General features: G+C 46.4%; 1 protein-coding gene across 1 annotated transcript in view; it reads left to right on the top strand.

Moving 5' to 3' along the window:
- Positions 1 to 13,737, top strand: part of kmt2d (lysine (K)-specific methyltransferase 2D) — a 31,246-nt gene that overhangs the window by 11,002 nt on the left and 6,507 nt on the right. The window contains exons 31-48 of the mRNA XM_041944950.1: positions 131 to 181; positions 296 to 1,930; positions 2,011 to 2,181; positions 2,445 to 2,584; positions 3,310 to 5,126; positions 5,215 to 5,338; positions 7,647 to 7,728; positions 7,822 to 7,888; positions 8,001 to 8,233; positions 8,327 to 11,317; positions 11,410 to 11,559; positions 11,655 to 11,819; positions 11,949 to 12,096; positions 12,196 to 12,277; positions 12,372 to 12,544; positions 12,747 to 12,871; positions 12,959 to 13,094; positions 13,588 to 13,709. Coding sequence (XP_041800884.1) covers positions 131 to 181; positions 296 to 1,930; positions 2,011 to 2,181; positions 2,445 to 2,584; positions 3,310 to 5,126; positions 5,215 to 5,338; positions 7,647 to 7,728; positions 7,822 to 7,888; positions 8,001 to 8,233; positions 8,327 to 11,317; positions 11,410 to 11,559; positions 11,655 to 11,819; positions 11,949 to 12,096; positions 12,196 to 12,277; positions 12,372 to 12,544; positions 12,747 to 12,871; positions 12,959 to 13,094; positions 13,588 to 13,709 — 8,412 coding nt within the window. The remainder of the gene's footprint in view (positions 1 to 130; positions 182 to 295; positions 1,931 to 2,010; positions 2,182 to 2,444; positions 2,585 to 3,309; positions 5,127 to 5,214; positions 5,339 to 7,646; positions 7,729 to 7,821; positions 7,889 to 8,000; positions 8,234 to 8,326; positions 11,318 to 11,409; positions 11,560 to 11,654; positions 11,820 to 11,948; positions 12,097 to 12,195; positions 12,278 to 12,371; positions 12,545 to 12,746; positions 12,872 to 12,958; positions 13,095 to 13,587; positions 13,710 to 13,737) is intronic.

Raw genomic sequence — 13,737 nt, 5'->3', positions numbered from 1 at the left:
ATTATCCAGGTTCATCCTACAAATTGTATGATGTTTCTACCATCAAATAAAGTGTTATTGATTATTAACTTATGTTTTTAGTTTTAAATTGTTTATAATTCTTATTTTAATGTCTAATTTCTTTCTGTAGCAAAAGGCCAAAGATAACCGAGCAGCTCAGAGGATCAACAAGGCACAGAAGGTGTGTTAAAATATCATTGTCCTTTTGTAATGACGCAGTGAAAGGTTTGGTACCTTTCATTAGAGCTGTGGTGCAGATTGTTAATGTTTCATCTGTGCTCTCCTATTCTGACAGCAGGCAGAGAGTCAGGTGTGCAGACCAATCAAAACAGATGCAGGCCGTGTAAAGGGAGAACGGCCCAGTTTACACCTGCAGATCCCGCCACCTTCAGGCTCTACGTCAATCTCTTCCCAGCCCAGCTCTGCAGGAAGCCCATTTCCCTTCCCTCCAGATTCAGGGTCATCCTCCGTCTTTTTCTCAGATGGGCCGGTTAAGACCCCAGGGTCAGCTGAAATCCGGACAGATCCCTTGGCCAAGTTTCCTCCTCAGTCACCCCATTCTCACTCCCACCCAACCACACCCTTCTCCCATGCTGGGGCCAGCCCCTTGCAGGCCTCTTCCTCAGGTTATTCTGCTTCCGGCCCACAGGGTCCTCCTCAGGGACGGCCAGCCAGTCTTGGCCCCTTTGACATGCAACCAGGAACTCCTGGAACCCCCAGACGGGCTCAGCAGGTTGACCCCTACTTCAGATCACAGCTGCAGCAGCAACAGGGTCATCTACCACAGTCACAGCATGGCTCTCAGGAGTCCCTAGGACATCCAGAAAGTCCTCATTCAAGAGGTACTGGGCTTGGGGAGTCACCCATCTTCTCGCCTCCCCACAATACTCACTATGGAGACCCTTTCAGAAACCAGCAAGGGATGGGACGGCCAGAATATGGTTCTTCCCCATCACCCTCTGCAGTGGCTTCCTCACCTGCAAGCACAGGACAGTACAGGGCTGATATGAGCGCACCTTCTCCACGCTCCTCTGCAGTTGGAAGACATGACTTATCCACTGGCTCTCCTGCTGGAATGCTGGAGTCTGGAGATGGTTTATTCAAGGCACCTATGACGCCACGGATGCACCAAGGGGAGGGTGGGACACTTCATCCTGGAGCATCCCCTAGCCACCCCTCTGAAGGCTACAGGCAGTCTCCCTCCCACCCTTTCTCTGACTCTCACACTCAGCCACCACTGACCCCCAGACCACAGTCAGGTGACAATTGTTCTCTTGGATCCCAGAGACACCCTGTAGGTCAACAGGAACTGTGCCCTAGAGTGCCCTCCAGCCCACAGTCCCAGGGCAGCTCTCAGTCCCCCCACACTCCAGGTGGGCTCTCCAATGATGCTTACTCTGTCCAGTCTCCTGTTACCCCTCGTTTCCAGTCGCCAGACCCTTGTTCTCAGCCACCCTCAAGGCCTCAATCTAGAGACCCTTTTGCTACTATTCACAAACCCCCTCGTCCCTCCTCTGTTGCCCCAGAGGGAACTGCAAGTTACAAAAGCTCACCTCATCCTAACCAGCCACCTACACCCCATCCCACCAATAGTTCCCTGGGGGATCCCCTCTCTGGTAAACCGTCAGCACCTCCTACTTTCAGCCGCAGCCCAAACACGGGAGGCTTCCAAATAACCCAACAGCAGAGTCAGATGTTACAGGGTCAGCTACAGCAACCACAACAACAAACTCAGCAGACTATGGGGACAGACAGCTTCAGCTCCAGGGTGCCACCTCCTACTGGATCTGAAGAACTACAAGCTGCTCGCCCTCCAGACGCACCTCATCAACCAGCTTTGCCAGGCACTCAAGAAATGCCTGACATTTCAGCAGTGCAGGACCCTGCATTAGTAGGCCTTAGCCCCTCTGAACTGGAGAAACACCGACAGGTATCAAAGTACCAACCAGTGAACAATTATTATCTGCACCTCCCAGGTATCTTGCTAATGAATGCTTTTTGTGTTTTTAGCGCCAGAGACTGAGGGAATTCCTAATCAGACAGCAAATGCAGAGAAATTCCATTAGACAAGAGAAGGAGGCTGCAGCTGCTGCTGGAAGTGCATCCCCTGGCTGGTCTGGAGGAGAGATGGGAGCCTTTCAACAAGACAAGGCCCACAGAGCACCACCACCTTATCCACAGGTACATACCCATAACAGTATGCCACAAACTTTACAAATGTAACATCTTGACAACAACAGTTGGATGTAACAATGAAGATGATAGCCTTTGTATGGCCTGGGAACAATCCCAGCAAGTACCTGCTCTGCTGAGATGAAAAAAACCCTGAAATACTAAAATTAAGGGTTCTAGATAAAAGCACTGTATAAATGCAGCCATTTACCATTATTACAAATTAAAGGGATGTTACATTTATGTGTTATATATGTTAATACATCCATTAGGATCGTGTTGCTGCTACTACTACTGGAGCTCAGGCTTCTGTGACAGGGAAGATGCCCATGGCTGTCGGAGGCATGGAGGACAAGCTCATTCGCCCACCACCTACAGGAACCCCTGCCATCATGGATCCTAGTGCACTAAGGTAAACACCTCATTGATGTTGATTCACATTTGGTATGAAATGAAAAGGCTTGGTTCCCCTTCCACAATTTGACATTTCCCCCCATTGTTTAAATAGCTTGTCTGTAGCTGCATACATAACCAAATAAAAACATTCCTAAATGAAAGGACCAGTGTGTAGGATTTAGTGGCATCCCGCAATGAGGTTGCAGTTTGGTACCAACTTATCACCCATTGTCTCACCTTCCCCTATGGTGGCTGTGAGAACAGCCAAAAAAGGTCCTCTCTAGAGCATGTGTTTGGTTTGTCCCTCCTGGGCTATTGTAGAATGATGGCGGTGCAACACAGTGGACTCTAAAGAGCTCATTAAAGATGATGAAAACACAACTCACTCTTACTTTCAGGTGATCATATGCTATTGGAAACACAGCTATAAATACTATATTACATTTGTGTCAATGGATACCCCTACATCCTACATGCTGGATCTTACAGCCTCCTGTGGACAACTGTTGTAAATTAGTGTTTTGCTAGAAACACTAAATCCAGTGCACCTTGTGCGTAATTGTACATGCAGTCTCAATGCTACTGTTTATGTCCAAAAAAACAACCAAAAAAAATTACTTGGAAGAAGAAGAAACAATTAGCGCCCTAAATTAGTTTCAGCCCTTAACATCTTCAAAAATTGAGTAATACAGTAAACACTGTTTAAATTGAAATATATGTATTTTTTCCTCTTTCCTTCAGGCCTCCAGTGCCGACCAGACCTCAGGGCATGTTTGCCCGTCCACCATTCCCTCCTCAGTGGCAGGGCCAGACCCCAGATCCAAGGAGGTTTCCCCAGCCTGGCATGGAGACTATGGGCATAAGGCACAATCGCAACCCTGCTGTCAACATCCATGGTATGGAAGGAATGGGTAACCCTCACACCATGATTCCAGGACATGGAGGAGAGACCATGCAGCCAGTGGGTCAAGGACCACCACCACAGTTCATTGAATTGAGACACAACTCACAGAGGCTACCCCTACGACCCCAGTTTATGCCCCGTGGACCCCAGCCCAGGCCACGTCTCTTTGTCCCAGAACAAGAGATGGCAGCACCTTATGTTCAGCAACATCCCATAGCTCAAGCTGGTGGCATTCAAACAGAGGGGGGCAGTGACTCACAACTGGGGTTACAGCAGGGTGGACTGTCAGATTTACTGCCTCAGCAATCAACAGGCCCAGTAACACAACAGCCCCACCTGCAGCCCCAGGCAGCTACTTCCACTCCAAACATTCCTAGCACTGAGCAGCATCAGCACCCCCAACGAAGTGTAGTCACAGGGCCCCAGTCTGCTACGGTAGAAAACAGTGAGGAGCTGCCAGAGCCTGACCTGGAGGGGCTTGGGGATGCCCCAGGTGATACAGGTGTGGAGGATGAGGATGATTTGGCTCTTGACTTGGACCCTGACAAAGGAGATGATGACTTGGGCAACCTTGACAACCTTGAAACCAATGATCCACATCTGGACGACTTGCTTAACAGTGATGAGTTTGACCTGCTGGCTTACACTGACCCTGAGCTGGACCAAGGAGACCCTAAAGATGTCTTCTCAGACCAGCTGCGGTTGGTGGAGGCAGAAAGTGAAGCACCTTCATCTTCCTCTGGATCTGTACTTGTTAAAGTGGAAGAGAAAGCCAAAGTGGAGCCAGGGCAGAAGTCTCTTACAGCAGTCCCTGTCACCGCTGGGGGATCTGCTATCCAACAGCCACTCTCTGCAGAAACTGCTGATACCTCCAAGGTCAAAGTGGAGGACAGAGGTCTGAACCCTCAGGTGCAGCCAGGACAGGCTGTGGTCAAAGATGAAATAGGAGAGGCCGTGTCAATGCTACTTGGTGGGACCACACCATCAGCCAAGCCTACACAACCAGAAAACCAGTCAGCTTCACTTAGTTCTGTTCGATTAGGGGGGCTTCCATACCCCCTTCCGAGCCAAGCTGATCGATTGCCCTTTCCTCCAGCTACTCCACATGCAGATATTGGTGATGATCCGCTGGGGCTGCCTGATGTAGGGGGACAGCACTCCCCTGCTGTAGATTTGGCAAAGGTAGAGAGCTCTTTAGATGGTGAACTGCCTCTTCTAATACAGGATCTGCTGGAGCATGAGAAGAAGGAACAACAGAAGCAGCAACAGCTCAGTTCCCTCCACCAAGGAGGCATGACACCTCATTTTCCTGGCCTCACAAGTCAACAGCTGAACCCACAGGCACCTGGGCAGATAATGCTGCCACACCACCATCGCCCACCACCACAAGGAATGATGGCTCAGCCAGGAATGGTGCCCCGTGCTCCGCACATGTTGCAGCAGCAGCAGCAGCAGCAGCAGCAGCAGCAGCAGCAGCAGCAGCAAAGGCTTATAGGAACTGGAATGGCACCTCCACCTCACATGGCCATGGTCCAGCAGCAAGCCATGATGAGGATGGGGCAGCCAGGGATCCATACAGGTCTCAGTCATCAGCAGCAGCCGCAGCCAGTGGTTAAACAGTCACCTCTGGCCAACAATTTCTTCCCAGATAAAGGTAATGACTATGGCTTGTCACTGTGATAATGTTTTCATCTTCTTTTCATAATATAACAATAAAAAATTATTCTATTATTTTGTTGCAGACTTAGACAAATTTGCAACTGATGACATTATGGATCCCATTGCCAAGGCAAAGATGGTGGCACTAAAGGGTATCAAGAGAGTATTGGCACAGGATCCAATGGTCGTTCCCCCTGGCATTAACAGGTAATTTCTGTTGTATCAACTTCTCATACATATTCACATGGCCAGTATGTTTTTTTATTCAATTGTTTCACGTTCATTTTAAGATCCATACAAAAACTTAAATGGAAGCGACAGATATTTGTTTGCTGTTTGCCAAAGATAGACTTAATTAGAGAGCGGGGGACACCAAGGTGTATTAACAACTGCCAAAGTTTATTTCTTGACCAGTTTTAGCATTTTTAGTTGAATTTATTTTTTTCTGCACCCACTTTTCATTTAGAAAGTGGAAATCCTCCCCCCACTCAACCCCTCCTGTATGTGTTTGTTCTGAGATCATGAAAAGAAAGGGTCAACAGACAGTTGCATATGCTCTGCAGAGAAACACAGAGAGAGAGAGACATTCACTGGTATTATGTCCCCCTATAAATACAGTGATTGTGGGCCAGTGTCTCTTTTTAAATGTTTAAACGTCTCTTTAATGCAGGCTGTTGTTTTGTTAAATATTGATTTAAAAAAAAAAAAATCCAAAATGTGAATAGTGTGTTTTGGGCAACTTCACAGTAGATAATACTGATGAAGAAAATTAACAGAGCGGATACAAATATACAGATAGACATAATATAAACCCGGTGTATGTATGTATCTACTGGATTTGTAAACAGACAATTATTAACAAATTTGCCATATCAAATTAAAAGTTGACAAGTCATGGAGCAAGGAGCATGCAGTAAATTTGTTAGGTCTAACAGTATACAGAATGGAGGACAACTTCTGCAGAGGGAGGGAACAGCTACTGTAGGTGCTGGTGTTGCAGATTGGCTTGTTTCCCTGTTACCTAGTAACCTTTGCCTGTATGTGTCAGTGGTTGCTTGTGTTTACAGAGATGTTTCGAAAAAAGGAAGCAACCTTTTTTCTGTTTTTTTTTTTTAAACACTAGTGAAACATACCCATTTAGCATACTCACTTTTTCTTGTACAGTGTGGGTGTAGGTGTAGGTTTTGACTCCTACAAGAGTTATGCAGTTAAAATTTAGTTCTAAAAAACACAGAGAGTAACAGTATTGTGCTTTGCGGAGACCTTAAGTTGTTTGGCCACCTGTCGTGTATAAATATATACAGCCAGATCAACATCTAAGCATTTTATCCTTGCACTTCCAACAATTCACCATTTTGGGCTGCTTTTAATTTTCACTTCTTGTTTAAATACTTTGCCAGTAGCGGACACAATTGGAATTATACCTTTCAGTGTAATGCAATCCTATATGACTCCACAACAATCAACAATCAACAGCTCTCATTTTCTGATAGCAAATCACTGTCATTTTTTTTTTAGTTCTAGGATTATCTGAGTTCTTGAGTCCAAGTGCATTTGAATTAAATATAAAAAGACATAAAACCATCAAAAGAAACACACTGATTTGCATTTTTGTAACGCCTCTGTGTTGGCGACAGCCACGGCCTGAGGTTTTAGGTTTTCTGGTTCTGTATGTAAGTCCCCATTCTTGTGATATCTCAGGAATGCCTTGAGGCAATTTCTTCAAATTTGGCACAAATGTTCACTTGGACTGAAGGTTGAGCTGATTAGAATTTGGTTGTCAAATGTCACTGTCACTTTGACTTTGCGTCTGTCCCTTTCTTGTGAATGTGATATCTCAGGAATACCTGGAGGAAATTTCATTATATCTGCCACAAACCTCCACTTGTACTGAAGGATGAACTCATTAGAAGTTGGTGGTCAAAGGTTACTCTGACCTCATAAAACACTTGTTTGACCATAACTAAAAAATTAATGTGCTAATTATGACGAAATTCCACACAAATGTCTCATGGGATAAAGTGATTACATTTTATCTCCTAAAGGTTAAAAGTCAACTTCAATGTGACATCATAATGTTCTGCTTTTCACTTATGATCATTATAAAATTCCATTAACAGTAAGAACATCACTGTTCATACTGCTGCGATGCTCAGCACTGATTCTGATGGTTTTCAGTAGTACATTCACTGAACATCTCTACTACAGGATCTGCAGGGACATTGGCACAAGTGTTTGCTGAGGCAGATATTAAGAATTAAGTGTTTGTTACACACTGTTGTTTTCTCAAGAATTTCTTCACTCCTACTCCAAAGGAGGGGATTTAGTATGTAGCAGTACCACATTTTAACTGTCCAATGTTAAATGCCATCACAAAAAACCCATCAGGTGGTGATAGCAACATGGTAATTTGCAACTTTTTTGTACAATGGTTTGGAAATAACATACCCTTACAGACTATTGCTCAGTACAGTGCAGGTATACTTAAACATTTTATGTTTGCTTTTCTTTTCAGGCAACAGGTTTCTCTGCTTGCTCAGAGGCTGGCCTCAGCCCCGGGCACAGATCCAGGTCAGCTTCCATCTGGACCTCCAAAGGTATGCTGTGTTGCTTGTTAGAAGTGTTTGATTTGCTTTTATTTGAAGTCTTGTGTTGCTGATTTTTTAAAAATACTTTCTTGTTTTGTTTAGGAGGGAGAAACAAGTGATCCCATCCAGTCAAGACCCAACCCTCCCCAGTTTGTGCAAGGAATCATCAGTATGTTCTACCAATACTGCCTCTGATTAAAAAAAAAGTTATTTGGAAAAACATTATATTGCTAAAGCCATACTCTTTTATTTCTGTATTAATTTGTCCTCTTCTGTTCTAGATGATGCAGAACAGCACCAATATGAAGAATGGCTTCTCCACACCCAGCAGTTGCTTCAAATGCAGTTGAAATTTTTGGAGGAACAGATTGGAGTTCACCGCAAATCACGCAAGGCACTGTGTGCTAAGCAACGCACCGCTAAGAAAGCTGGCAGGGAGTTCGCTGAAGCAGACGCAGAGAAACTAAAGTTGGTTACAGAAGAGCAGAGCAAAATTCAGAAACAGCTTGACCAGGTGTGTAGATCAGGTTTCCAAACTTGTCCACAGTAAAATCACTTGGCATATTGATATGCAAAATCATATCTGTTCATAATTATTCTGCTCTAGGTACGCAAGCAGCAGAAGGAGCACACCAATCTTATTGCAGAGTACAGAAGCAAGCAGCAGCAGCATCAGCAAGGCTCAGGTCTTCTTACCCAAGGCCATTCTGCCCAGGGGGGCCCCCCTCACATGTTTCCCAAGATACCTGGCCAGATGGTGATGGGCCAGCAGGGAACACCAGTAATGGGCCAGCACCCAGGCATGATGCCCCAAGGTGGAATGCCTGTAAGGATGCCCCAAGGGCAGCCCTTTATTGGTGGAGCCCAACCACAGCTCCCTGCAACTCTTGGAGCCAGTGGTGTAAGGGCCCCAGGCCCTCCTGGGGCTCCAACAGGATTCTTCCCACAGGGGCCTGGAATGCAAGGCGCAGACCCCAGGCTTCTCCAAGAAAGACAGCTTCAGCATAGGATGCAGATGGCAAAGCTCCAGCAACAGCAGCAGCAGCAGCAGCAGCAGGTGATGATGGGCCAGCAACCAGTGCCACACCCAAATCAACAGGCTGGCTTAATTGCTCAGCCACAGTCCGGTATGATGGGGAACCCACTTATGGCCCAACAACAAGTAAACACTCAACAGGGAATGCTAACCAACCAGGCCAATCAGCAGACCATGGTGCAGGTACCACAAGGGATGGTTGGAAGCCAGTCTGTTGCTCCGCTACCACAGAACCTTGCAGGCGGCCAGCCTATTAACCATGCTCAAGCCATGATGGCAGCTCAACCAGGGATTATGGGGAACCAGCCAGTTGCACTATCACAACAACAGAGGCCTCAGCTGATGATGGGTCAGCAGGGAATGGTTGGATCTCCAGGTCACCCTGGCCTCAGGGGTCCCCAGGTCCAGTTGACACCACAACAACAGAACATTCTGGCCCAGCGCATGCTTGCATCTCAGCAGCAGCAGCAACAACAGCAGCAGAATGTTGCAAAGAATTTGGCCCATCTTCAGCAGCAGCAGATGGCACAGCAAAGACAACCAACACAGTTGATCAATCAATCCAACCAAGAGCAAGGAGGGCTCTCCCAACCCCCTACCCCACAGATGGGCTCCTCGCCTTCAGCAGGAAGTATCACGCCCCAGCCACAGGGAGCTACAGACAGCCACAATTCAGGCCCCAAAGAGGGTGGGATCCTCAGCCCTGATTCGAGAACGCCGCCACAGCAGAGTGGACCTTCAACTCCCAATCAGATGACCCAGCTGGGCAATGCAAATGATCATCAAACTGACATGGGGAGACAGCAATTACAACAACAGCATCAAAACCAGGTTTATATGGCCCAACAGCAGCAGTCAAATCCTCAGTCAGTACCTGAGCAGCAAGCAGTTTTGACTGGAAACCAACAGTCTGGTGTGCTTCAGCAACAGCAGCAACAACTCACTCTTCAGAGGCAAGGTTCCCTCAGTGTTGACAAGCCCAGTTTGATAACTGTTAAAGAGGAAGGAAAATCAAATGATTTCTTAGCTCAGCAGCAACAACAGCAGACAGCTCAAAATGCCATGCAGCAGTCACAAGATCCCAGCATGCAGCAGCAGATCATAGGCCAGGGCCATCCTGGCCAGCCACAGCCTATTGTGATGGGGCATAGTCCACAACAGCAAGCTCTCATGGCCCAGCAGCAAAAACAACAAGCAATGATGGGCATGATAAGAGCCCAGCAGCAAGGGATGATGGCACAAAGGCCTGTGCTTCCACCTGGACAGATCCGCAATCCTGTCAACATACAGGCTATTATTGCTCAGAATCCTCAGCTCCGCAATCTTCCCCCAAACCAGCAGATACAGCACATCCAGGCCATGATTGCCCAGAGGCAGCTCCAACAGGGACAGATGCTTAGGATGTCAATGGGTCAAGCCCAGCAAAGTCAGTTAAGGTCTCACATGCCACCAGGACAGGTGCCACAGGTAGGGCAGCAGATGTCAGGGATGGAAGGCCAACAGATGCCATATGGAGCCATGGGGAAGCCAGGAACGGTGGGCAATCAGCAACAGTCAAGCATGTTGGGCCAACAACCTGGTGTTGTCCCTCAGATACAGCAGGGGATGATGGTTCCTGGACAACAACAGCCACAAGTAGGAGAGATGATGCAACATATTATGAGAGGTCAGGTACCAGGGCCACCTTCCGCCATGGACCATGGCCGTATGATAAGGCCAACATCTCCACGTCAGCCATTGGCCAACTCTCCTGGGGATCCACAACGGCACGCATTTAATCAAGCTATGGTGATGCGTCCACCCACTCCCAACCAGAACCAACAAGCACTAATGGCAGCTGCAGCAGGCCGCATGCAGGGCTCCCCATCCCATGCATATTCTCCAAGAGGTCCCGTTGGCATGAGCCCAGCCCACCCGGCCTCACCCCATTCATCCCATGTCTCCTCACCTTCTATAGCTGACAGTAGGGCTGGAAGGGGGAGTCCATACAGCCAAGTCAAGGCATCCCCACTCAGGTCACCTGGAACCAAGAGTCCACTGGATTGTCCAGGACTGAAAGTAGAAACTCAGACATCAGGCAGTGAAACATCTCAGACAGCCTCACTTATCCCTAATGGTCCACAGAAAGGTATGAATGTTCAGCAACAGTCACAGCAGCTCACAGAGAGCCATGTTGCTCATGCACAACATGGCTCTAGAGTAGGGGAGCTATGCAAGTTTACCCTACAGAACATTAAACAGGAACCCAGAGAGGTTCAGTGTGATGGTGCGGCAGAGGCTCATCCTGGGGCTATAAAGCGAGAAGCAACAGGAGAGACAGTTACTTCAGGGAACAGCCCTAGTACACTTATTAATGCTGGAAACATGACTGGAGACCCAGGGACTCAAGGCCCTAGATCTGAGACTGGACAGCAACTGCTACAGAAACTCCTGAGAACCAAGAACCTTCAGCTTGGTGCTCAGAGGCCTTCTGAAGGCATCCACAGTGAGATCAATGGTCACATCAACACCAAACTAGCAATGCTGGAGCAAAAGCTTCAAGGGACTCCACGAAATATGGAGGTATGTTTCTTGTCCGTGCATTCAGTCTTTTTTGTCCTCATCATGTTGTTTGTGTGGAAAAAACCACTCATTTATTTTCTCAACCCTTACAGGATTTACAGTCCATAACAAAAAGGGCTCCTGTACAAAAGCCAAAGCGCACTAATAAGGCAACTGGAGACAGAGGTCCTAACGCACGGAAGAAGAATAAAAAGGAAGAAGTTGGAAAAAGTGCTGAAGCCCTGATAAAGCAACTCAAACAGGTAAAAGGATCAAATGAATTTCTTAAATGATTTTTCACATTGATGTTTTAAGAGTGCTTCTCCATTATCTTGCCTAATGGACATTTACCCTCCAGGGTCTCTCTCTGCTGCCCCTGATGGAGCCTTCAATCACTGCCAGTCTGGATTTGTTTGCCCCTTTCGGAAGCAGTCCAGCCAATGGCAAAGCCCAGCTCAAAGGATCCTTTGGAAATGCAGTGCTGGACAATATCCCTGACTACTATTCTCAGTTACTCACCAAGGTATAACTCAGCTGCAACATGGACCAGTGGCTAGCTATGACAACATTTGGTTGTTGATTAGTGCTACTACAAGAACAACATCTTCAAGGCAAAGTTGTTTTATGACGTTATTGTTGCGTGCCTTTACAGAGTAACCTCAGCAACCCACCGACACCCCCATCCTCCCTACCACCTACTCCTCCACCTTCAGTACAGCACAAGCTGCTGAATGGAGTGACACCAGGGGAGGAGCTGTCTGAGGGTCAGAAAGACACAGAGCCAGCAGAGGAGCCAATGGGTAAACAATGAGGGATTTGGCATGAAATTAATGTTTGTCATGATATTTAATCTACATGTGTACAGTAATAGGGTTCTAAATAACTAATGTTCCCTGCAGATTCTGTTACAGAAGAGGTGAAGAGTGTAGACATTCTAGCAGCTCTCCCCACCCCACCACATAACCAGAATGAGGACATCAGGTACAATAGGATGATTCTCATTAGTTCGTCAACCATAATGCATGGATTTCTTGGTGCTGAGTGGCTATAACTGTAGGAAATGCCTTTTTAATAGGATGGAGAGTGATGACGAGGATGCCCCAGAAAGCATCATCCCAGCATCATCCCCTGAGAGTAACGTAGGAGATGAGACACCCCGTTTCCCTCACTTGCGAGAGCCTAAAGAGGAGGAAACTGAGAGAGCAATATCCCCCATCATCCCCTTGATACCCCGCACGGCCATCCCAGGTATAATACAGCATTCAAAATGTAATTACCCAAAACAACAGCAACATTGCTCATATTATATGTATTTGTACTGCATGTTTTGGTGAGATCCAGAAACTTAACCTGAATGTTTGCATTATATTTCATCATTCAAGTATTGTTTAATGACAGCTAAAATGCAAATTGCCAAAATAATAAATTACACTGCAATTTTCTTTTGTAGCATTCCCAGAAAATAAACCATTTGAAGCAGCTGATAGCAAGGTAGTTTCTACATCCAACCACTGGGACAAGGCCAAAAGCAACGAGGTGTCTGTTACCTTCACATTGTCCTCTGCTGCAGCCAAGGTATGAAGCCATGATATCACTGCATCCAGTTTAACCTTTTCTTGTCTTCATGCATACTGTAGTTAACAAGAACTGACTTTTTTCCAGAAACTGAATCACGTGATGATGGCCATGGCCCAGCTGCTTAACATTAGGATGCCAGGTTCTTATGAGGTGACTTTCCCTCCCGAAAACCCTGACATGCCTGGAGTTGATGGGCCTGGGAAGGGACCCGGTCAGTCAGGTATGCATACAGTTAACTTATTCATGATATCTTGATTTTTTTTGTTTTTTACAGATGCTTTTTACTTTTGCACTATCCCATTTGCTGGTGTACCAAATTTGATAAAGGATTGGCTTATCTTTTTTAAATTGACCTGATGTTTCATTGGGTTAGGACGATCACAACAAGAAGGTGTGAATCTGTCTTAAGATGTTTTAGATTTAGATTTATTTCTCCTTTGCAAGGAAAAATGTCACCCTGCCACACCAAACTTGTGACATATGTCCCGCACCATTTGATTCTAATTTGGAATACCTAAGAGGAACAAAATGTCATAGTTTTAAAATTTTAAGCCTCGTGTAATGTGAATCTGGTAGGTGTCGCTTGAACATGTGAATTGCTGCTCAAAAGGGATGCACTCACATATTTATATTTCTCTCAAACATGTATGCAAGACTTTTAAGCTCATTCTTCCATAAATTAAGACTAATGTTAAGGTGATCATGTTTTCCAGGGGCCCTGTGTACAAAGGACAGTGCTTCACCCAGTCAAGATGAGTGGCTAAGGCAATTTGATGTGTCTCTACCAGGCTGTACATTGAAGAAACAAGTGGACATTCTGGCACTTATTAAACAGGTCAGCCATTACAGGTCTCTTGAGGACT

This window comes from Chelmon rostratus, chromosome 10, assembly GCF_017976325.1.
Source record: "Chelmon rostratus isolate fCheRos1 chromosome 10, fCheRos1.pri, whole genome shotgun sequence".
NCBI lineage: Eukaryota > Metazoa > Chordata > Actinopteri > Chaetodontiformes > Chaetodontidae > Chelmon > Chelmon rostratus.
Note: the sequence above shows the minus strand (reverse complement) of the source record. Positions and strands in the feature narration are given on the sequence as shown.